Source organism: Zingiber officinale, chromosome 8A (genome assembly GCF_018446385.1).
Source record: "Zingiber officinale cultivar Zhangliang chromosome 8A, Zo_v1.1, whole genome shotgun sequence".
Lineage (NCBI taxonomy): Eukaryota > Viridiplantae > Streptophyta > Magnoliopsida > Zingiberales > Zingiberaceae > Zingiber > Zingiber officinale.
The window spans coordinates 88,697,486-88,722,296 of record NC_056000.1 but is presented as its reverse complement, the minus strand read 5'-3'; the positions used below and the strand labels follow the sequence as shown (position 1 = coordinate 88,722,296).

The following is a 24,811-nucleotide window of genomic DNA, read 5'->3' as shown; positions in this document are numbered from 1 at the left end:
TAATGGAAGTTGAACTGGAACCACAAAGTGTTGTGGATGATGAGATTTCTCCACAAGGAGTTGAGGAACAACAACCAGTTCAAGTAGACATACCTCTTCACAGGTCTGATAGGGTACGCCATTAGCCTGAGATATACTCATTTCTCTTGTCTAACCATGATGACGTTATGCTCATTGAGAATGAGTCTACCTCCTATCAGGAAGTTGTGATGAAAATAGATTCTGAGAAATGGCTAGAGGCCATGAGATCCGAGATGGAATCCATGTGCACCAACCAAGTATGGACTTTGGTTGATCCACTTGAAGGGGGCAAACCGATTGGGTGTAAGTAGGTCTTTAAAAGAAATAATGACATGGATGGACTTATATATAAGGGTCGTCTGGTAGCTAAAGGTTTCAAGCAAATTCATGGTATTGACTATGATGAAATTTTTTCTCTAGTAGCGATGTTTAAGTCCATTCGGATCATGCTTTCTATTGCAACATATCACGATTATGAGATCTGGTAGATGGATGTCAAAACCGTGTTTCTGAATGGAAACTTGCTTGAGGATATGTACATGACACAACCTGAGGGTTTTGTAGTTCCACAACATACTGGCAGAGTATGCAAGCTGCATAAGTCCATTTATGGACTAAAGCAAGCTTCTCAGAGCTGGAATCTTCGATTCGATGATGCGATCAAACAGTTTGGTTTCATCAAGAATGAAGATGAACCCTATGTCTACAAGAAGGTTATAGGGAACACAGTTGTCTTCCTTGTATTGTATGTGGATGACATACTACTCATTGGGAATGACATTCCTTTGCTGCAGTCTGTCAAGACTTGGCTGGGGAATTATTTCTCATTGAAGGACTTAGGTGAAGCAGCCTACATTCTAGGCATAAAGATCTATAGAGATAGCTTGACTTAAGTCAGAGTACATATATTGACAAGGTATTACTACGGTTTGCCATGCAGAATTCCAAGAAAGGATTTCTGCCGATGTCACATGGTGTGAGTCTTTCGAAGACTCAAAGTCCCTCTTCTAGAGAGGAGAGAGACCGCATGGATAAGATCCCTTATGCTTCAGCCATAGGATCTATCATGTACGCCATGCTATGCACTCGTCCTGATGTTTCGTATACTTTGAGCATGACGAGCAGATACCAGTTAGATCCAGGTGAGTGACACTGGATAGCGGTCAAGAATATTCTTAAGTACTTGAGAAGGACTAAAAAATATTTCTTGATATATGGAGGTGATGATGAGCTAGCTGTAAAGGGTTACAGTGATGCCAGCTTCCAAACTGACCAGGATGACTTTAGATGCAGTCTGGGTTCATGTTTTGCTTGAATGGTGGTGCTGTGAGCTGGAAGAGTTCGAAGCAGGACACAGTTGCTGATTCTACAACAGAGGCCAAGTATATTGTTGCATCAGAAGCAGCAAAGGAGGCAGTTTGGATCCACAAGTTCATTACTGAGCTTGGGGTGGTTCCTAGTATTGCAGATCATATTGAGCTCTATTGTGACAACAATGGAGCAATTGTGCATGCTAAGGAACCTCGCTCACACCTAGGGATGACAATTTTTCCCGCGGGTTTGGGGCCCCGCAGGGAAAACCCGAAATAGGGATGGGGATCCCAGATTTTTCGGGGATGGGGCGGGTTTGGGGCGGGTATGGGAATACTATCCCCATCCCCGAACCCGCCCCGAATATTATTATTATTAATATTAATAAATAATAATATGATTTTTTTAAAAAAATATTAATAATAGTGTTAATATTAATATTAAAATTTTTGAAAATATTATTAATAATAATATTATTGATATTGATATTAATATTAATATTATCATTAATAATTATTATTAAATAATAATAATAATATAAATTAAATTTAGAAATGGGGCGGGGATGAGGAATCTCCGAACCCGTGGGTTCGGGTTCGGGGAATCCCCGAACCCGAAAAAATGGAAACGGGGCGGGGATGGGAATGACAAACCCGCCCCCGCCCCTCCCCGTTGCCATCCCTACTCACACCAGCGGACAAAACACATACTACGGCGCTTCCATCTCATTCGAGAGATCATCGATAGAGGAGATGTGAAGATTTGTAGAGTACCCACAGAGGCTAACGTCGCTGATCCCTTGACCAAGGCTTTGGCACAGAAAAAGCATGATGGTCACACTAGGTCATTGGGTATTAGACCCTACACTGATTGGCACTAGTGCTAGTGGGATATTGTTAGTTAGAGCCCTAGAGCCAATCATATGATGATTGTTGTATGGACTCGATGTATCATTTTCCTATATACTTATCAAGGCATTTCATTATGATTATTATACTTACTTGTATTGGTGACAAATAACTAAGTATAATATCGTTCTTGAGTTAGAAGGTTCTTATCTATATCAATCGATTGGTTGAATTGATAGTGAGATGATATAGAGAACACTACTCTTAATCATTCCTAGTCAAGTATTAACATTCAGGGACAATGTTAATGCGATGAGACTAGCATGTAGGTCAACTCGATGACTTGATCTCACAAGTCATGGATATAGAGATATCTTGTTGACACATGAGTATGCATTAGAGAATGTATACTGAATGACCCGCCATGAGAAAACATCATGGATCATTATATGAGTGTCATATACTTTCTCATGTGACTATTAATATGACTATTAGTCCTTGGACCTGAAGTCACCATGATTCCATACATAAGGAGTTACATACTTTGGCTTCGTCAAACGTCACCCGTAACTGGGTGGACTATAAAGGCGATTACTGGATATGTAACAAATTATGCAGAGGGATGTGAGTGATGTAGATGAGATCTATCCCTCCTACATGACGGGAGCGACATCATTATTCTTGATAGAGTGAGACCACTAAGTGCATGGCCATGCCCAAATGAGTCAATATGAGATATTGAGCTCATTTGATTAGAGTGACTCTACTTGGAGTTCAAGATTTAGATTGATTAGAGGATGACACAATCTATGCCTCCAATTGATCAATCTAGATGTCAATGATAGAAGGACATTATTATATATTGTGAAGGGTCACAATTAGTAGTCACAAGGTGATGTTGGATCTCAACATTCTTGTAACTTGGGTAGTAATGATGTGTTGCTAGATACCGCTCATTACTTATGCTTCTAAATGGGTTTAGGAGTATTGTCAACGCTACAAGAACCTATAGGGTTACACACAAAGGGCAATTAGATGGAGAATAGGTTCATATGATGAGCCAAGAGGATTAGGTTCATATGATGAACCAAATTGGATTAAGAGTAATCCAAATTAGAACTAATTGAGTTGGACTCAATTTGATTCATGTGTCCAACGAGTCTAATTAGATTATGATTCTTTGAGTCAATTTAATTCAATGAATATAGATTCATTAGATTAAATTGATATGATTCAAATGGTTGGATTTGATCAACCATGGGAGATAAGAGATCAAGTTTGACTTGACTTAGGAGGGAAGATGAAGAGTCAAGTTTGACTTGACTTTGACTTGACCAAATGTCATGTCATTGTGACTTGGCATAGGGTCGGCCAATGATGGTGTTACACATCATCAAGGCCACATCATTTGGTCAAGATTGACTTGACCAAATGCCACCTCATGAGGGAGACTAAGAGCCATGACTCTTGGTATTCCATGGAGGTTTATAACCTCTCTATTGTGGCCGACCACTTGAATGGTGTGAGTTACAAGAGTAAAACTCATTCAAGTCATCTTCTTCCTCCTCTCTTCTCTCCATCTCTCCTCCATTGCCGTGACCTTCTAAGGGTGCTAGCACACTCTTAGTTGTGTTTTTCTCCACCTATTGTTCGTGTGGATACACATAGAGGAGTGTACATTTGGCACTCTCAAGATCCGGCAACCCTTCTGGATGAGCGGGATTTGCGAAAGACTTCGCTTCAAAGGTATAAAATCTCTACCATGTAGATCTAGAGTAGATCTAGAATAGAAACAAGTACATGAATTTATTTTAATCTTCGCACGGATCCGGTGGCAAGACTTCGGGGTTTCCGCAATGTAAAAAGCGATTTTCTTGCCTCGGACTAACGTGTTTCTTGTAGGAAGGAGTCTGCTGGAAAACTTGGGTCTGGGTGCCCGGGAGGTACCCAGGCGCTCGGAGGTCCGGGCGCCCGGAGGCAAAGTTTTATCCCCTTCGCGTCAATGCCACATGGAGGCTCCTGATTGGGTCAACTACGTCACACCGGGGCACCCTGAAGGTTCCAGGCGCCCCCGAATCTCTTATATAAGGAGGGTCAAGGCTGAAGCTCCAATACAACTCAGAATTCGCTCTCCTGTGCTCCTGCGACGCTACGAAGCTCCGACAAACGCGTTGCTCGTTTTAGTCTCTTATTTTGTCGGTATTGCTTTAATTTTTCATTGGCATTTCTCTGTACTTAGTTTGTTATAACTTTCGAACTGCTAGTGAATTGCCCATCGAAAGCACCCTTGTGTGCGGGCCTTGGAGTAGGAGTTGACACAGGCTCCGAACCAAGTAAATCGACCTGTGTTAGCATTGTTTTTACTTTTCCGCTACGTACTTTACTCGATAATTTTTTTATTATCGATATTCACCCCCCCTCTATTGACGATCATGATCTAACACTAAGCTCCTGCATACTTAAACACAAGGATCAAACCAAAAAAGAACCTAACTTAACTTGGTTGATTACACTAAAATAACCATGGGGTCTAACACTTAGAGCATCTCCAATAAGAGATCCCACTAGTAATATGACATTAGGGACGAACCTCCCTCCCATAGTGGGAGGGAGGTTCATCCCTCAAATGACAGAGCGACTCCGCATTTGCTGAGCCACTCCATCGTAGTATTTTTTTAATTATTTTTTAAAATATTTATTATAAAAAATAATACACACCCAACATATCCAATAGTAGAGCTTCACTATTTCAATGTTCAATGTTCAACGTTAAATTTCTTTTTTAGTTTTTCTTTAAAAAATAAAAATATTAAAATATTAAAAAAATAAAGGGCTAGTGAACGTTGAAATTGAACCGTTAAGCAACGACTATACAATAGTTAATTTTTTATTTAAAATTTTTTCTATAAATATACTCTCAATATTTCATTCTTCTTATCATTTTCTCAACTTTCTATTTCTTTCAACCACGAAAATATCTTAGAAGACTTGATGGATGAAAATCCAAATCGATCAATGCTCCATAAATTTTGGATAAATCAATTAAAGGAAGATGCGAAGGATATAGATGAATAAAGAATACTCCGACTATATGAGCAACAACAAATGGTACGTCAAAGAGCTCAAAGTTCTTCCGGCAGAACATAGAGGAAAAAGTATTTAAATCGGGATCATGAAGTCAGATATGCTCGTCTTTTTAACGATTATTTCTCTGATGAGCCAATATATCCTGATGATATATTTCGACGTCGATTCCGAATGCAAAGATGGTTATTCCTTCGTATAGTCGATGCCTTGAAAAATCATTCAAAATATTTTGAATGGAAGGTCGATACAACTGGAAAAAAAGGGTTTGTCGCCACTTCAGAAATATACAGCGGTTATCCTTCAATTGACATATGAAGTCCCTATTGATCATTATAATGAGTACCTACAAATTATTGAAACAACTGTCATCCAATGCTTATTCAATTTCTGTCGATGTGTAATTGAAGTGTTCGAGGCTCAATATTTGAGAAGACCTAATGTTGCTAATATCCAACACTTGCTCGAAATGCATAAGTAGAGACACGACTTCCCTGGTATGTTGGGTAGTCTTGATTGTATGCATTGACAATGGAAAAATTACCCCGTCACTTGGAAATGCCAGTTTACTCAGGGAGATCATGACGTTCCAACAATTGTGCTTGAAGTAGTCGCATCTACAGACTTATGGATATGACATGTCTTTTTTGGGATTGCAAAGTTACGTAATGATATCAACGTGCTTAACGAATCACCTTATTTAACAATGTCTTGCAAGGAAATGCACCCAAGGTTAATTTTACGGTTAACAATACACAAGATACAAAAGGATACTATCTGATCGATGGGATCTATCCAGAATGAGCTACTTTTATCAAGAGCTTTCTGCGCCCATAGGATCCCAAGAGAAAATTATTTAAGGAACGACAAGAGACCGCGAGAAAAGATGTCAAGCAGACATTTGGAGTACTCCAATTTCGATGGACAATGATAAGAGGTCCAGTACAATTTTGGTCAAGGATAATTTGAAGGATAATATGTATACATACATTATTTTGCACATCATGATTACTAAGAATGATGGAGATGTAGTAGTTAATTGATCTGATAATGAAGAAGATCCTCCGTCACGAATATTTCAAGGCTCTACCCAAGAATTCCAAGAATATTTCCGGAGAAATTATGAGCTACATGATAATCAATTGCGTCATCAACTTCGAGAGATAACTTGGTTGAATATATCTGGGCACGTTATGATTGTAATCAGTACAAAAATAATTTATTAATTATGATAATGTTATATTTTTATTTGATATATGGTAATATTTATGTATTTTTTTAATTATTAATGTTATTTAGAGTGTTATCCATTTATGAATTTAAATTCTATAAAAATTTAATTATATATAAGATAAAATATGAAAGAGAGATAAGAAATATATAATGAAAAAAATGTGAGATCCATGAAAAGATTGTTGAGAGGTTATTTTTATAGTGGAAAGATATATAAAAAATTTTATTTTTGATATAGTGTTGAAATATGGTATTAAATGAGCTCTTTGGGGGTGTTCATAATTATGGATGTTCTTATATGACCATTATCTAGCTAAAAAAAAACAAGTGGAATAAAATCTAACGGATTTAGTTATCTATCAAAACTAGAATCCTTGAGTCAAAGTTTTGATCTCGGCTCCTAATTTGGTCGGCATTAAATTTAAGTAAATTTGTCTATCATGGAAAACACACAGGATGCGTTGAAATATTGATGTCCGACGAAGTTTACCGGTAACTTCGCAAACGAAATCCATTAGAATGCTCGTCCTTCATGGAGGAAAGCATCTTATATATGGATCGGGTTGCATGACATCACCATTCGGATTGAAATCTCAACTGGATAGCGTTCCTTGCCGCTGGGCCTCATTCTCGTAATTTTGTACCTGCTAGTAGTTCACGTATCGCGTCCAAGATATCCAAGAGGGTCCCCATTATGAACGAATAAAATAGCTGATTTGTTATGGGTAACATGAAGTTCTGGTTTTTAGAATCGCCCGATCGTATCTTACGGCCGAAAGCGGCCGTTCACCACCGTCCAAGCCGGAAGATTAGGCGGGAGGGAACAATGGCGTCAGCATCGGATCACGGGTTCGGTCCCTCCACGTGCCAATGGCCGGCGTCCGTAGCCGGTGGTCTTTGTGATTGCTGACTCGGCTCCAGCGTCTATTTCCTGTCGTCAAAATATTTTCCCGTTCCACATCTCCAGAAAATAGTCAGTAAAATTAATTCAATTCATGATAAATGAATTATGCACCAAACAAGAAAGAAGAAAGCCTGTCGGGAGCGTAGTGTCATGGTTAAGCCTTCGGATTTTTTCTTCAGTGAGTAACGGTACTTTCTCGATTTATCGGGATAGGTGATTCGTGGAAAATTTTTATATGATAGAATTAACTGAGCCAAAGGCTTATACCAAAAATCAATTAAAAAAATGGAAGACTAAAAGCGCATTATTCATCTTTAATTTTTGCCCATCCCTTACTCCTTATTCACCTCCATCCTTATCAACTAATTCTCAGCTCGATCTCTCCCCCTCTCATGTCTGGAAAGATCAACGAAGAGCTCATTAACGACTATGACTTACCATTCCTGGACGATCTATCGTCGGTCATCGCGCCTCACACGGATGGTCGGCGACAAACCTTTATGAGTACTGAATTCATGGATGAATCGACGTTGATGATGACTACTTGCTGGTGGGCGGTTATCATGGCGTGACGACAACTCCTGCGACTTCCAACTTCTCGATGTCGCGACAAAGATTGGCGTCAAGGAGGACTCCCTACCGCACTGCAAGAAGGAAAGGTCGCTGAAGCATGACGCAGTGGAGATTGATAATGAGAAGAAACATACAAAAGGAAGTTATAACTTGAGGAAAGCGTAGGTTTTAGTTTTCTTCTGTTTGTTTTACTTTAATTGTTTTCTTTCTCTTTTCCCTTTTATTTTGTTCTTGAGCATGGAGGTCAATCTTCTTGCGTAGCTAGCTACTATTGTACAAAACTTCTAATCTTTCTCTCCTTATTTCCTGCCATTACAAATTATAAGATCAATTAGTTACATACATACATACCAAGTCGTCACAAATTAAACATTTAACAGTACTTGTACTTGCTAGATATTTAAAATCTCACCATAAATTAACCCTCTATATATATATATATGTCTGTGCAGGGACGAGCAGCTAATAATTAAGAATACAGGAAAGAAGAGGCAAAGAGAAGCTAGGTTTGCCTTCATTACCAAGAGTGAGGTTGACCACCTTGAAGATGGCTACCGGTGGAGGAAGTATGGGCAGAAGGCAGTCAAGAACAGCACTTATCCGAGGTAATCGAGCTACTCAAATAGTACAGAAATATATATGCATGTGTTCTGATGATTCAGAATTAATTCATATTATGAGAACTATTTTAATTTTAATTTCCTGAAATAATATTGTTAACTGCAGAAGCTACTACCGGTGCACATCTGAGACATGCAATGTAAAGAAGAGGGTGGAGAGATCTCACCAAGACCCAGCCACTGTGATCACCACTTATGAAGGCCAACACAATCACCACAACACTGCAACCCTAAGGAGTAATTCCCTGATGGCCATGGTGCCGTCGGATAACATTATATTGCAGCGTGCCGTGTGCCCAGGAAACTATACCAAGTGTAGCATTAACAACAATAGTACTGTCCATGGAGTAGTATTCACAAACACTAGCATGCACTTGCCGTCTCTACCATCGCTTCCTCTTCATTATCATCAGCTTCAATTGCCAGCCGCCGCCTCCTGCTGCAAGACATTCTGTCAACGCCTACCGTCGCCAATGAATTAAGCAAGGCAACTACGTTAATTAATGATTAGTATGAGTGCATTAACACTCTATGTTTCTCCCTGTATGTCTAGCTAGCTAGGTGTGTCCACTATGTTGGAAATTAAATTTAATTGTGGATAGAGATAAAATATCACTACAATAAAAATTGCAAACGACAACGGATATTATCCGTTGTCGTAGGGTCAAAAAATCGTTGTAACTAAGGACGTTGTAGAATGTATTGCCCTACGACAACGATTTTGAATCCGTTGTCTTTGTAGATATTTGACAACGATTTTTATCTGTTGTTGTTTATATGTTCAAAATTTGTTTATGAAGGATACGACAACGTTTTAAAACCGTTGTGGTAGATAATTTCAACAACAAAAATAAACCGTTGTAGTAGATAATATTTACTCGTTTTGCTTTTTTTACAACAGTTATAAACTATTGTGGTATATAATTTTAATATATTTTACAACGGATAAAACCGTTGTCTTTTATCACTTTTTACAAAAAAAATCCGTTGTCGTTTACATACTTTTTACAATATTTTTAACTGTTGTCTTTAATGTTCATTAATACCAAACAACCAATCTTATTTTTATATAAGCAAACCATCAATACAAAACTAAATATTTGCTACATTAAATTTAAAATAAACATCCATGTATAATTCATCTTGTAGCCACACATATACAAGATGAGTAGTATCAAACCATGCATAAATCACATGTTTTCCAGTACTGTTCTCCATATGACTTTTACACATTAGCAAGACAATTTACAACCTAACAAAGCTCACTCTTTGCATCAAAAGTCTCAAGCTACATGAATTGGCTGAGTTACGTACCTGCAATAGAAAAATTAAACAAAACTTATCAATTCCAGATTTAGATTTATTCATATAAATCTACATAAAAAAACAAGCAATATAACCAACTTATGGTCTAAGAAATAAAACTTATGCAATACAAGCAATTCCAGGATTTCGCATAGCTCTAATATAAAACAATTCCATGACAACGGGCAATACCAGAATTTCAGAATTCTGATTTAGATTTATTCATATAAATCTACATAAAATACAAGCAATATAACTAACTTATAGTCTCAGAATTTAACTTATGCAATACAAACTTATGCAAGCAATTCCAAGATTTCACATAGCTCTAATATAAAGCAATTCAATGACAACGGTCAATACCAGAATTCCAGAATTCTGATTTAGATTTATTCATATAAATCTACATAAAATACAAGCAATATAACCAACTTATAGGCTCAGAATTTAACTTATGAAATACAAACTTATGCAATACAAGCAATTCCATGATTTCGCATAGGTCTAATATAAAGCAATTCCAGGACAACACTCATTTCCAGAATTCTAGAATTAGATTTATTCATATAAATCTACATAAAATACAAGCAATGTAACCAACTTATAGTCTCAGGATGTAACTTATGTAATACAAACTAATACAATACAAACTAATACAATACAAGCAATTTAACCAACTAAAACTTATGCACATAGATTTAAATTTGCAGAATAAGTTTACTCTGCCTGTGTCTGTCTATTAAATCAATGAATGTCATTGACCTTGCCATTGAGTTTCTAAATAATCAGTCAAAAATATTCTTAAAAGATACTCGTGGCAATAAGAAATTAACTAAACCTGCGGAAAATGCATCTAAACATTGATTTAGGATGCAAACTTGTTTAGTTATAGGCAGGATTGACAAAATGACAAGAACTTGTCTAGGCAAATATTGAAAATAGACAAGGAATTTGATATATGCTTTGTTCCTGGAAAAATGTCTTTATATATAAAACATGCTCATAATTCCAGTCAACATGCTATAAACTCCATCTACTAACTCAGCCGAATTTAATCACTAAACAACGAGCTTATTTCCCGGAGGTAAAGTTTAATAGACAAAACAAAAACAAAATTATAAGGACACCATGACAATACCTATAACTAAATTCACAAAATGTTCAATCAGCAAGATAACACATGGATGTATATTAGGTATTGATATATCAAAGCAAAAGATGATAACAAAGAGAGGCAATAATATTAAGTATCAACAATTAAATACGTATATACCAATGGATATCCTTTACGGAATAGCCGATGAGGGTATATGTTCTGTCTTCTTCTATTCTTTTGTTCATCACTTACTCTCTAGTTAAAAATTAAAATCAATTAAGTTCACTATCAACATTCAAAATATATATATGCGAACTTTAATACAAATTATCTGTGTTGTAGAGAAAAAATAGCAATCTATGAAAGGTTCAAGGAAACAAACAATTAGAGAACCCAACTATTAGAATTACACAAGGAAACAAGTAATATTATCTGTTAGAAGTATTGTTATAACAATTATCTCTTCAATTAAGAAACAAAGCAAATGGAAGAGAGACAACTAACTGAGCAAATGGAAGCAAATGGAAGTATTAATTTCCGATGCTCTGGATGTCGATACAATAACCTACAAAGAAAGAAAAAGAAGCATCATCAAGAACAATATATCAAAAAAACCCCTTAAAATATTCTATGAGAACAGTTTCTATGCATCTTTATGAAGGTCTTAACCAAAAGACAGTTTGATTAGATCAGTATCACTGAATTATCGAATATGCAATCTGAGTTATCGATGCTCACCCACTATTTCAAGCAACAGAATGTGTAGATCTTCATGCCGAATAGAGCACGAATGGTACTGCAAAGCATGTAAACAAAATCAGCTACTAATGCATTGTGTACAGTAAGAAGAGGCATTCACCATTTGTTGTAGTCCTGATAACTTGCATAGTGAGGTTAGTATCTAAATTAACTTTCTACCTACTCCTGCCTTAATGATTCTTCTAGGTGATACAACTAAAGGAATGGAAATATCAATTCCTAGAAACTTTTGCCAACAAAATACTGGAATTTGGCTTGTACACTTTTTGTTAACTCTAGAATATTCCAACTCCTAGCCAAAGGTTAACCAAACTGCACACCAGACTAGCTCTAAGTTTAAGTATACCAAATAGCTTCCATGATTAGGAAGCTCATAAGTCCTTCTATCTTGTTGCATATTGACTAATAAAACTTATGTTGGCTCACCTCCCACTCCCAGCACTAATAAAATGACTTACAACTTACTTCTGTAGTGAGTGGGGAGGCAGCCATTCCTGCATTGCTATGTCTTGAGCAAATTGATGACAACTAGCAAATTAACACTTACCATCTTTCTATACCATGTATCACTTTCAGTGCAATAGTAGTAGTATAAGCACAGTGAGAACTTCGGACCTTCATGAAGAGACAAGAAGAAAAATCATAAACAAAAATATAACCGAAAATGACTATTATAAATGGACCTTTTGTAGAGATTCCTTTCATTAAACATCCTGCATTAGATTTCTCTTGGTCAATTGCCACATAGACTGATTTCGCCAGATTAGTATCCATTGGCTCTAGGGGATGACTTGCTCCATTTAAAGAACTTCTTCCTCCTTCAAAGGAGTCAACACTCCTGAAGCTATCAACCTCAGTGGTTGATTCATTTTGATCAACCAATGTGCTTTGTATTTCAGATTCCTTTAGAACAAGTGCATCAGCATTTTGAGATCCCCAAACAACATCCACACATTGTTCATTCCTTGAGCTACTTGCGTGCACGCTTGAAACCTTATGAAGAGAAGAACTTTGAGTGGATAGCATCTTGAACTCAGGAATCCTATTTGATCCGGTGGTAAGGACGGGGGATCACTCGTTGGCGAGAGGTCAACGGCACGTGGAGGTCAATGGTCAAGAGGGTCAAGCTAGAGGTCATGCCGAGTGGAGTGACGGGGTTGACCAAGCATCCGACCAACCAGCATCTCGCCGACCGAACATCTGGCCAAGGGTCTCCCGGACCGGACAAAAGATAGCCCGACCAGGGGTCGGGTTTCTGATGCTCAAGGTAAAAAGGTATATGGGCCGGGCGGACAGGCCGCTCGGCTGAGACGCAGGACAATAAGGTGCAATCCTAGCCGAGCACGTGAACAAGGCTTCCCGGAGGCCATGAGCGCCGAGCGGCTAGTCCGCTCGGCCCGGGAACAGATAAGAATGCAAGAAGACAAAAAGGACAACTGGTAGCTTCGTCCTCGAGACACCTGCCGCCGACAAACAGCATGGTTGGCAGCCGGAGCGGACAGAATATCGTACGGGGGAAGCTTCCACCATCACATCCGGGATATGCTCGGATGATTGCGGAATGATGTCAGGCGTACTTTCCTGACACAACCATATTGAGGTATGTTTAGGGAAACGTGCACGCATCGAGAAGCATGCCCGTGCCTCCCTGGGGTTCTATATAAGGACCTCCAGACTTCGACAGAGGTATGCAATCTTGATAACTGTAGCCACAGTAGCGTTACTCTACCTTTTCGTTGCCTGACTTGAGCGTCGGAGGGTCGTCGTCTGGAAACCCCTCCCGGCTCGGCTTCTTTGCGGGTAAATCAGAGATCTACACCACTAGTTGGAGACAGTAGAGAGTCCCACGTCCCCAGCGTCCGTCGACTCAGCGCTCGGATAGGATCAAATTGGCGCCGCCTGTGGGAACGCACCTTGTCTGGAACGTGAAGACGGACGACCCGGAAAGTTCCGCCATCCTCATGACTTTGAGGGGTTTCAACGAGTATATCGTATCCTCACTCCACAGGTATTCGGGAGTTGAGAAATTGAATCAGATCCTCTGCTGGTCGGCAGGTTAGTTTTTCAGCTGTATTTTCTTTCGATCATAGAATTTATCATAGTTTCTCGAGCGAGGTCTCCCGTGCTGATCGGCTAGGTTTCCATCATATCCGAGCCACCGGCTCGATGCCAAAGTCCCCGTGTCGATCGGCCGAGCGTGCATTATCCGAGCCACCGACTCGATGTCGAAGACCCCGTGCCGGTCGGCTGGGCATATATTATCCGAGCCATCAGCTCGATGCTGAAGACCCCGTGCCGATCGACCGGGCGTATATTATCCGAGTCATCGGCTCGATGTCGAAGACCCTGTGCCGGTCGACCGGGCGTATATTATCTGAGCCATCGGCTCGATGTCGAAGACTCCGTGCCGATCGACCGGGCGTATATTATTCGAGCCATCGGCTCGATGCTGAAGACCCCAAGCCGGTCGGCCGGACGTATATTATCCGAGCCATCAGCTCGATGTCGAAGACCTCGTGCAGATCGGCCGGGCGTATATTATCCGAGCCATCGGCTCGATGTCGAAGACCCCGAGCCGGTTGGCCGGGCGTATATTATTCGAGCCATCGGCTCGATGTCGAAGACCCCGTGCCGATCGGCCGGGCGTATATTATCCGAGCCATCGGCTCGATGCTGAAGACCCCGAGCCAATCGGCCGGGCGTATATTATCCGAGCCATTGACTCGACGTCGAAGACCCCGTGCCGATCGGCCGGGCGTATATTATCCGAGCCATCGACTTGATGCCGAAGACCCCGTGCCGATCGACCGGGCGTATATTATCCGAGTCATCGGCTCGAAGTCGAAGACCCCGTGCCGGTCGGCCGGGCGTATATTATCCGAGCCATCGGCTCGATGTCGAAGACCCCGTGCCGATCGACCGAGCGTATATTATCCGAGCCATCGGCTCGATGTTGAAGACACCGTGCCGATCGACTGGGCGTATATTATCCGAGCCATCGGCTCGATGTCGAAGACCCCGTGCCGGTCGGCTGGGCGTATATTATCCGATCCATCCGCTCGATGTCGAAGACCCCGTGCCGATCGGCCGGGCGTATATTATTCGAGCCATCGGCTCGATGCCGAAGACCCTGAGCTCGTCGACCGGGCGTATATTATCCGAGCCATCGGCTCGATGTCGAAGACCCCGTGATGATCGGTCAGGTGTAAATTATCCGAGCTATCGGCTCGATGTCGAAGACCCCGTGCCGATCGGCCGGGTGTATATTATTTGAGCCATCGGCTCGATGTCGAAGACCCCTCGCCGGTCGGCCGGGCGTATATTATCCGAGCCATCAGCTCGATGTCGAAGACCCCGTGCCGATCGGCCGGGCGTATATTATCCGAGTCATCGGCTCAATGCCGAAGACCCCGAGCAAGTCGGCCGGGCGTATATTATCCGAGCCATTGGCTTGACGTCGAAGACCCCGTGCCGATCGGCCAGGCGTATATTATTCGAGTCATCGGCTCGATGCCGAAGACCCCGTGTCGATCGGCCGGGCGTATATTATCCGAGCCATCGGCTCGATGCCGAAGACCCCGTGCCGATCGGCCGGGCATATATTATCCGAGTCATCGGCTCGATGTCGAAGACCCCGTGCTAGTCGGCCGGGCGTATATTATCCGAGCCATCGGCTCGATGTCGAAGACCCCGTGTCGATCGGCCGGGTGTATATTATCCGAGCCATCGGCTCGATGTCGAAGACCCCGTGCCGGTCGGTTGGCCGTATATTATTCGAGCCATCGACTCGATGCCGAAGACCCTGTGCCGATCGGCCGGGCGTATATTATCTTAGCCATCGGCTCGATGCCGAAGACCCCAGCCGGTCGGCCGGACATATATTATCCGAGCCATCGGCTCGATGTCGAAGACCCCGTGCCGATCGGTCGGGCGTATATTATCCGAGCCATCGGCTCGATGTCGAAGACCCCGTGCCGATCGGCCGGGCGTATATTATCCGATTCATCAACTCGATGTCGAAGACTCCGTGCCGATCCGCCGGGCGTATATTATCCGAGCCATCGGCTCGATGTCGAAGACCCCGTGCCGGTCGGCCGGGCGTATATTATCCGAGCCATCGGCTCGATGTCGAAGACCCCGTGCCGGTCGGCCGGGCGTATATTATCCGAGCCATCGGCTCGATGTCGAAGACCCCGTGCCGATCGGCCGGGTGTATATTATCCGAGCCATAGGCTCGATGTCGAAGATCCTGTGCCGATCGGCCGGGTGTATATTATCCGAGCCATCGGCTCGATGCCAAAGACCCCGAGCCAGTCGGCCGGGCGTATATTATCCGAGCCATCGGCTCAATGTCGAAGACCCCGTGCTGATCGGTCGGGCGTATATTATCCGAGCCATCGGCTCGATGTCGAAGTCCCCGTGCCGATTGGCCGGGCGTATATTATCCGAGCCATCGGCTCGATGTCGAAGTCCCCGTGCCGATTGGTCGGGCGTATATTATCCGAGCCATCGGCTCGATGTCGAAGACCTCGAGCCAGTCGGCCGGGCGTATATTATCCGAGCCATCGGCTGGATGTCGAAGACCCCGTGCCGATCGGCCAGGCGTATATTATCCGCGCCATCGACTCGATGTCGAAGACCTCGTGCCGATCGGCCGGGCGTATATTATTCGTGCCATCGGCTCGATGTCGAAGATTCCGTGTCGATCGGCCGGGCGTATATTATCCGAACCATCGGCTCGATGTCGAAGACCCCGTGCCGATCGGCTGGGCGTATATTATCCGAGCTGTAAGCTCATTGTTGAAGACCGTCGAGCAGCGACGTTAAACTCTAGAGTCGAACCGACGACTATAAAAACCCCGGCTTGAAGACCGTCGAGCGGCAGTAGATTACTATCCATTTGGAGTAAAGTTATATCATCACTTACGTTTGTCTAATCACGTGATTACAAGAACTCCGAATTCTGCTATAGCAAAAGCTGTAGATTACGTAGCAAAGTCTCATTTCTTATCGTCCCCCAAACTTTAAATCAAGAGTGACTATTAGCTTATTAACTTTAACACTGCAGACATGATGAATTCCAGAAGCCGAGCAGTAAATTCTCCACTTTTCTCTCTAGTAACCTAAAATACCAAAAAAAGAAACACTTATTAGAACAAATTTGATTAACTGATCTCCATACCCAAATCAAAGCACTATATCAGCATTTGCATCTTGTAGAAATGGATAATAAAATCAAAAATAGGAATGTAATTAGGTATTTTTATCTGTGTTCCCTTCCTAATCTTTTTGAAATAACTAGGTAACTGCAAGCATGCCAAAATTAATATTGAAATAATAGTGTATACAAAGCATTCACTATAGGAATGATTTTAGATGATGCACCCATCCTACCTTGACGCTACTTCCTTGCAAACAATGTAACGTATCTTCTTCTCAAAGTTATGCTCTTTTCGCTTTTCTCGAAACCTCATTAAGGATGCAATTCTATGAGGCATATCTCCACGCTGACACATATCAAAATCCACTGAACTCATTAATGCATGAAAGCAAATTGGCATGTGGTAATGTTTAAGCAAACCTTAGTTGGGATAGAAGATGATGGAAAAGGATTTGATCCGGCCTGCATCTCATGACCTCCCAGTAACAATAGCACGGCTTGAACCTAAAATATCAGACAAAAGAAGAAAAAACCAGTAAGATTCAAAGTTTAGGACTGCAATGAGTAAACCGAATACTAGACGGTGACAAAACCAACCTTTTCAGGAGAAACAGAATCGAAAACATACACTTCGCCTTGGAACGAGAGGGTAAGCTGATTCCTGCCTGGCTGTACTATTACTAGAGGCTGAGTATCACCCAAATGACTCAGACCAGACAGTCCATCTGCCTCCATCTCCTCGTTTTCCACTACTCCTACGCCTTCCTCCTCTATCCCGTGGATGCCGCTGCTGCAGTCCGCCTCCTCGTGCTGCTGCAATGCCCGCGCATCTGCGGCGGCAATCAGCTCCAGTGCCTCCTACTGCATGACCTCCATCGACATGGGACATAAACGACACACCGGGATGAACCTGGTGGCCGACTGACATGCTATGGATGTGGTGGCTAGGAAAGCTCTCAATGACTGCCGGATTAACGCCATCAAGCGGGCCAAGATTTCCACTCATCCCTGGTAGTGGAGATCTTTTGCTAGCGCTCAAATTCTTCAAGCCTCTGAGTTGGATTAGAAAAAATTTAGGAACAGAAGTTCAAAGACAATAGAAACAAGTCAAGTCTAACAAAAAAGTAGAATGGGGAAAAAAAAGAGGACATCGTCGTGGAGGAAGATCCAGCAGAGGCGGACGGTTGGTCAACAGGACGGCGTGAAGAGATTGTATGAGGAGAGGGAAAGAAAAATGGCTAGGGTTGAACGCGAAGGGGAAGACACAGCGACGAAAAGATATTCAGAGAGAGGGAAAGCAAAAACTGCGCGCAAGGGGAAAAAAGACCAAAGTCAAATACAACGATTTTATCAAAACTGTTGTTGTAACCCCTAAAAACGTGGATAAAGACAACAATTTATAAAACCGTTGTAAAGAGTGTTGTCATTTTAAAAAGAAGTCGCTCAATGACAACAGTTTTTACAAAACCGTTGTCTTTTATATTTAATGGGGAGTTCAAAGACAACGATTTTGGAAAAAACCGTTGTCTTTGAGCAAATACGTAACGCTTTCTCTTAAAATCATTGTCGTAGGGGTGTTGTCTTTTAACATTTTTGTTGTAGTGTATGATGAGCTAATAATTATTGATGATAGTTTATAAGATAGAGATAGAATATGATGATGTGATATTTCTTGATAAGAATGAGAGTTGGTGATAAGAAGATAGAGATAGAATATGATGAGGTGATAATTCTTGATAATAATAAGAGTTTATGGAGATAGAATAGGATGAGATGACAAAAGATTAAAGGGTCTAGATTCAATGTATTTGAGATTAGTGCTTATCTAATAAACCTATAAATATATAACTTTTTCAATGAATAAAAGCAAGTTGAGTTCACATTTTTTATTCTTTTCTTTCACATAGAGTGCATTTCTTCTGCCATAATTCTATTTTCCAATAAACTGGTAAAAGAGCTATGGCTAATGGAGGTATAGTTCCCTTCCAAGTTATGGTGCTCAAGGTGAGTAATTATGATAATTGGAGTATCAAGATGAAGACACTTCTTGAAACTCATGATGTTTGGGAGGTTATAGAAAAAGGTTACGTTGGACCACGTGATGACTCGACGCTATCTTCGACTGAAAAAGATAGTCTGAGAGATTAAGAAAGAGAGACAAGACGGCTCTCTTTCTCATTTATTAAGATTTAGATGAGGATAGTTTTGAAAAGATCTCAAGTGCTACTTCGACCAAGCAAGCATGGGAAAAGCTCTAAGTCTCATATCAAGAAGAAGAAAAAGTAAAACGGTATGACTTCAAACATTAAGAAGTCAATTTGATGCTCTTGGTATGAAAGAAGGTGAGTTGGTATCCAGTTACTTTTCTAGAGTCTTAATCAACTAAAGAGAAATAACTAGAAGCTAGAAGGAGTAAATATCATTAGAAAATTCTTCAATTATTGGATTCAAAATTCGATAGTATTACAACCATCATCGAAGAAACCAAGGATCTACAAACTATGACTCCTGGGTTCATTACAAACTCATGAAGAAAAGAAGAAGATAAATGAAAAAATTACTCAACACCTCCTGAAGATGACTTTTCGACTGACAAAGAAAGATGAAAGCTTCAGTAATAATAGATGTCAACATGGAAGAGGTCACGAATATGGACAAGGTCGTACTAATGAGCAAGGATGAATTTCCAACAACAACAATCAAATACAAGAAATTCAACAAGAGGGCGTGGAAGAGGGCACATAGACATGAGGTACGATAAATCTCAAGTTAAGTGTTATAATTGTAACAAATTTGGGCTTTATGTTAAAGAATGCAGATCGCCCAAGAATAAAGTATATGAAAGAGTAAATTATATGGAAGAAAGGAAAGAAAAAGATGACACTCTACTACTAGCATATAAAGATAATGAAAGAGACGAAGATACAATGTGGTATCTCAACACTGGTGTAAGTAATCATATGTGTGGAAAAAGAAACATGTTCGTAAAGCTTGATGAATCAATTGGTGGTAATGTATCCTTTGGAGATGAATCAGAGATCGAGGTGAAAGGCAAAAGTGATATTCTCATCCGTTTGAAGAATGAAAAACATGAATTTATCTCAAATGTTTTCTTTGTGCCAAATATGAAGAGCAACATTTTGAGCTTAGGACAACTTTTAGAAAAAGGATATGATATTCATCTAAAAGATAATATGCTTATCTTGAAAGATGATATTGGTTTCTTAATTCTCAGATATCTATTTCAAAAAATAGAATATTCTTGCTTAATATTCAAAATGATGTTGTCAATTGTCTCAAAGTTTGTTATAAAAACACCATTTGGCTATGACATCTTTGATTTGGGATGACATCTCAATTTCGACAGACTAGAATTGCTTTCAAAGAAGGAGATGGTGAAAAGACTACCTTACATCAAACATCCTGGCCAATTATGTGAATCATGTCTACTTGGGAAGTAATTTAGAAGTAGTTTTCCAAAGGAGTCAAGTTCAAGAGCCCAAAGGCCATTTGAACTTATACACATAAATGTTTGTGGTCGGATAAAGCCAAGTTCACTTGGTAAGAGTAATTATTTCATTCTTTACATATATGACTTTTCTCGAAAAACTTGGATGTATTTCTTGAAGCAAAAATCAAAGGTCTTCATTATATTAAAGAAATTTAAAGCTACTGTAGAAAAGGAGAGCGGTCTCGAGATCAAAGCTATGTGTTCTGATCGAGGAGGAGAATTTACCTCAAAGGAAATTTTAAGAATTTTGTAAAGCCAATGGAATACGACGATCCTTGACAGTTCCAAATTCCCTCAATAAAATGGAGTGGCAGAAAGAAAGAATCAAACCATCCTTGACATCGCAAGGAGTATTCTCAAAAGCAAGAGACTACCAAAGGAACTGTGGGCAGAAGCAGTTTCATGTGTAGTATACTTATCCAACCGATCATCAATAAGGAGTGAGTGGGGGTAAGACACTATAAGAAGCATGAAGTGGAAGGAAGCCTGAGATTTCTCATCTAAGAGTTTTTGAGAGTATAGCTCATGTTCATGTGCCTGATGAAGAAAGAAGCAAATTCAATGATAAAAGTAAAAAGTTTATTTTTATTCGCTATAATACTAACTCAAAAGAGTATAAGTTATACAATCCAGATGGTGGGAAGACAATCATCAGATGGAATGTCGTATTTAATAAAGAAGAAGAATGAAATTGGGAATCTCAAAATGAAGATTACAAGTTCTTCCCATACTTTGAAAAAGAAGATGTGGAGCAACCAAGGGTGGAGCAAACAAGAGAGGAGCCTACTACTCCACTAATAACACCAACATCAAGTATTCAAGGAAATTCATCTGCATCAACTTCAAGTGAAAGTTTAAGTGAAAGAGTACCTCGCTTCAGGAGCTTACGGGACCTTTATGAGGTAACTAAAAATCAAGATAATATGACTCTATTTTATCTCTTTGTTGATTGTGAGCCTATGGATTTCCATGAAATTATAAAGAGTAAAAAGTGGAAAGATGTGATAGATGAAGAAATCAATGCGATTGAGAAGAATGGTACATGTGAGTTAACTACACTTCCTGAAGGACATAAGGAAATTGATGTGAAGTGGGTGTATAAAATAAAGAAGAATGGCAAAAGAGAAGTTGAAAGATACAAAGTAAGATTGGTGATAAAAAGCTACAGTTAAAAATCTAGCAATGACTATGATGAGGTATTTACTTCTGTTGCTCGATTAAAAACTGTCAAACTAATCATTGCTTTAGCAGCCCAAAATAAGTGGAAAATACATCAAATGAATGTAAAATCTTCTTTTTAAAATGGAATTCTTGAAGAAGTCTATATTCAGCTGCCATCACGTTATGAAGTCAAAGGACAAGAAGACAGAGTTCTAAAATTGAAGAAGACTCTCTACAGGCTAAAGCAAGCATCAAGGGTATGGAATAGCCAGATAGACATGTACTTGCAAGAGAAAGACTTCATCAAATGTCCTTATGAACATGCACTAAACATTCAGAATAAGGATAAAGATGTTTGATTGTATGCCTATATGTCAATGACTTGATCTTTATAGGAAGTAATCCAAGTATGTTTGGAGAATTTAAAGAAGTAATGACTAAGAAGTTTGAGATGACTGATATTGAACTCATGGCATACTATCTGGGCATCGAAGTGAACAAAAGGGAAGATGAAATCTTTATTTTACAAGAAGGTTATGCAACAGAGATATTAAAGAAGTTCAAGATGGATAATAGTAAGCCCATAAATACCCTAGTAGAATGTGGAGTTAAGCTATCAAAGTATTATGAAGGAGAAAAAGTTGATCCAATATTTTTCAAGAGCTTGGTTGGAAGTTTACAATATTTGACATGCACAAGACCTGATATCCTTTATGCTGTTGGCCTTGTTCGCTGCTATATGGAAGCTCCAACTACCACCCACCTTAAGATCGCTAAGAGAATTTTATGCTATATCAAAGGTACAACAGATTTTGGATTGCTTTATTTAATATCTAATTATTTTAAACTTAAAGGATATAGCGATAGTGATTGAGGTGGAGATATGGATGATAAAAGGAGCACTACAGGATTTATGTTCTTTATGGGAGGTACAATTTTTACTTGGATGTTGAAGAAACAACCTATTGTCATACTTTCTACTTGTGAAACAGAGTACGTGGCTGTGACTGGCTGTGACTTGATGTGTTTGTTATGCTATTTGTCTTAGAAATTTATTGAATGAGCTAAGTTTACCACAAGAAGAGATAACTAATATTCAGGTTGATAACAAGTCTGCAATAGTACTAGCAAAAAAAATCCAATCTTCCATGATAGAAGTAAGCACATCGATACACGCTATCACTATATCAAAAAGTGCATTACAAGAAAATAGGTGCAAGTGGAATACATAAAGTCTCAAGATTAAGTTGCTGATATTTTTACCAAGTCACTCAAATTTGAAGACTTCATTAAGATGCGAAATTTGCTTGGAGTCACAAAATTAAGTTTAAGAGAGGGTGTTAGAAATTAAACTTAATTGTGGATAGAGATAAAATATGATGAGATGACAATTATTGATGAGAGTTCGTAAGATAGAGATAGAATATGATGATGTGACATTTCTTGATAAGAATACGAGTTCATGATAAGAAGATAGAGATAGAATATGATCAGGTGACAATTCTTGATAAGAATAAAAGTTCTTGGAGATAAAATAGGATGAGGTGGCAAAATATTAAAGGGTACAAATTTAATGTATTTGAGATTAGTATTTATCCAATAAGACTATAAATATATAACTTTTTCAATGAATGAAAGCAAGTTGAATTTATATTTTTTATTATCCTCTTCTAGGTAGAGTATATTTCTTCTCCCATAATTCTTTTTTCCAACACACTGCTCATCTTCTTATATGTGTATATTTGTTTAAGTTTCTAACACTGATAAAAAAGATTCATATTAACCCTTAACTTCTTTAAACTACTATATATATATATATATATATATATATATAAGATAAGACTGAGAGATGGTATTGAGACTTAGGGCTGAGACAGAAATGATATCACCGATTAAAGCCGAGACTAAAAAAGGATGCTGGGACCTGGGGCTGAGATAGAGACAATGTCAGTAATTAAGGTTGGGATTGAAAAATGATGCTTAAGACCTAGGGCTAAAACAAAGATAAGGTCATCGATTAAAGCCGGGAATGAGAGAGAGTGTTGGGACCTAGGATTAATGTTGGAGTAATCAGTGTACCCATAGGTTTTGATATTTGTTAAAAGAGTTTAACTTAGGGTTTGCATCTGTATTTGATATGCGTTGTTGAGTGTGCAGGTGACAGGTGTAAAGGAAAATCTAAGTGTGATCTTGGCAAAGGTGAAGTCCAAGCATGAGAGTCTTGGCGGTGTAAGTCCAATTTTAAGGCTTGGCCATGTAAGTCCAAGCTTGAGGCTTGGCCATGTAAGTCCAAGTGTAATTTAGAAAAGGAAGATCCGACAATAAGAATAAGGCCTAAGGAAGCTTTTGAAGGCAAGACATGAAGGATAGGGAAGCATTCGAGGGACACAAGGCTGATGGAGGAGGCTAGAAGGAAAGGTTAAGATTGTGTTGGCAAAGGAAGACCTGACAACAATGACAAGGTTGAAGGAAGCTTTTGAAGGTAAGACGTGAAGGATAGAGAAGAATCAAAGGGACGCAAGGCTGATGGAGGAGGCTAGAAGGTAAGGTTCAGGTTGTGCGGGCGAGGACGAGTACATGATTAATTGTACTCAGGGGTAAAACCCCAAGTTAGGATTTTTTCCAGTCAACTTATAAAGTCACTAGTCAACTATTATCATCATCAGTTAACTAGTAACATCACCAGTCAACTGGTAAAGTCACCAGTCAACTGGTAAAGTCACCAGTCAACTGGTCCAGTTGACTGGACAATCGACTGAGAGAGAACAGAATCTTCTGTTCACTTAGCCCATGAAGATCAGTCGACTAATCCATGATGAGTAGTCGCCTGACATCTAGCTGTTAGATTATAATAATCGAATTCCACAGAGACAATTGGTGTAGCGAATCTGTCACATCCGTTAATCAAATTGTACAAATGTATATTCCACTAAACCCCTTAATTTCACAATAACATTGTAGTAACGAGCCCAAGATCGCTCTCGAGGAATCAACAGTATGATGTAATTTAGGATTGTATTTTTATTCCTATTTTTGGGGTTTTAAACATATAAATGGAATTTGGGGAGTTTTGCAAATAAATGGGGGGTTTAAGCTTAAATCTAAATCTAACAAAAGTAAAGCATAGTGAATAAGAAATTAATCTAAAGCAATAGTGAAATCTATGTAACGACCCGCCTTCTACTAACTAGGCTATAAGGCCGATCGTCACATTATGCTGTGCT

General features: G+C 39.9%; 2 protein-coding genes across 2 annotated transcripts; one reads left to right on the top strand and one right to left on the bottom strand.

The window, feature by feature from the left end:
* Positions 1 to 7,793: 7,793 nt before the first annotated feature.
* Positions 7,794 to 9,118, top strand: LOC122011048 (WRKY transcription factor 28-like). Its single transcript, XM_042567490.1, has 3 exons — positions 7,794 to 7,951; positions 8,427 to 8,579; positions 8,701 to 9,118. Exons 1-3 carry the CDS (start codon positions 7,794 to 7,796, stop codon positions 9,074 to 9,076), a joined length of 687 nt encoding a protein of 228 aa, XP_042423424.1. The 3' UTR covers positions 9,077 to 9,118.
* A 7,692-nt stretch (positions 9,119 to 16,810) lies between these two features.
* Positions 16,811 to 17,921, bottom strand: LOC122011046 (GATA transcription factor 17-like). Its single transcript, XM_042567489.1, has 5 exons — positions 17,826 to 17,921; positions 17,513 to 17,773; positions 17,336 to 17,419; positions 17,149 to 17,261; positions 16,811 to 16,877 (listed from the first exon to the last, which is right to left on the bottom strand). Exons 1-5 carry the CDS (start codon positions 17,919 to 17,921, stop codon positions 16,811 to 16,813), a joined length of 621 nt encoding a protein of 206 aa, XP_042423423.1.
* Between the last annotated feature and the right edge of the window lie 6,890 nt (positions 17,922 to 24,811).

Bases quoted from the DNA above. Each gene is read 5' to 3' on its own strand.
- LOC122011048 (XM_042567490.1), top strand. From the start codon at position 7,794: ATGTCTGGAAAGATCAACGAAGAGCTCATTAACGACTATGACTTACCA. The intron at 7,952-8,426 runs GTGGGCGGTTAT...ATGTCTGTGCAG, and splicing joins TTGATGATGACTACTTGCTG to GGACGAGCAGCTAATAATTA. The intron at 8,580-8,700 runs GTAATCGAGCTA...TGTTAACTGCAG, and splicing joins AAGAACAGCACTTATCCGAG to AAGCTACTACCGGTGCACAT.
- LOC122011046 (XM_042567489.1), bottom strand. From the start codon at position 17,921: ATGAGTGGAAATCTTGGCCCGCTTGATGGCGTTAATCCGGCAGTCATT. The intron at 17,774-17,825 runs GTTCATCCCGGT...GTCATGCAGTAG, and splicing joins GCATGTCAGTCGGCCACCAG to GAGGCACTGGAGCTGATTGC. The intron at 17,262-17,335 runs GTTTGCTTAAAC...GATATGTGTCAG, and splicing joins CATCTTCTATCCCAACTAAG to CGTGGAGATATGCCTCATAG.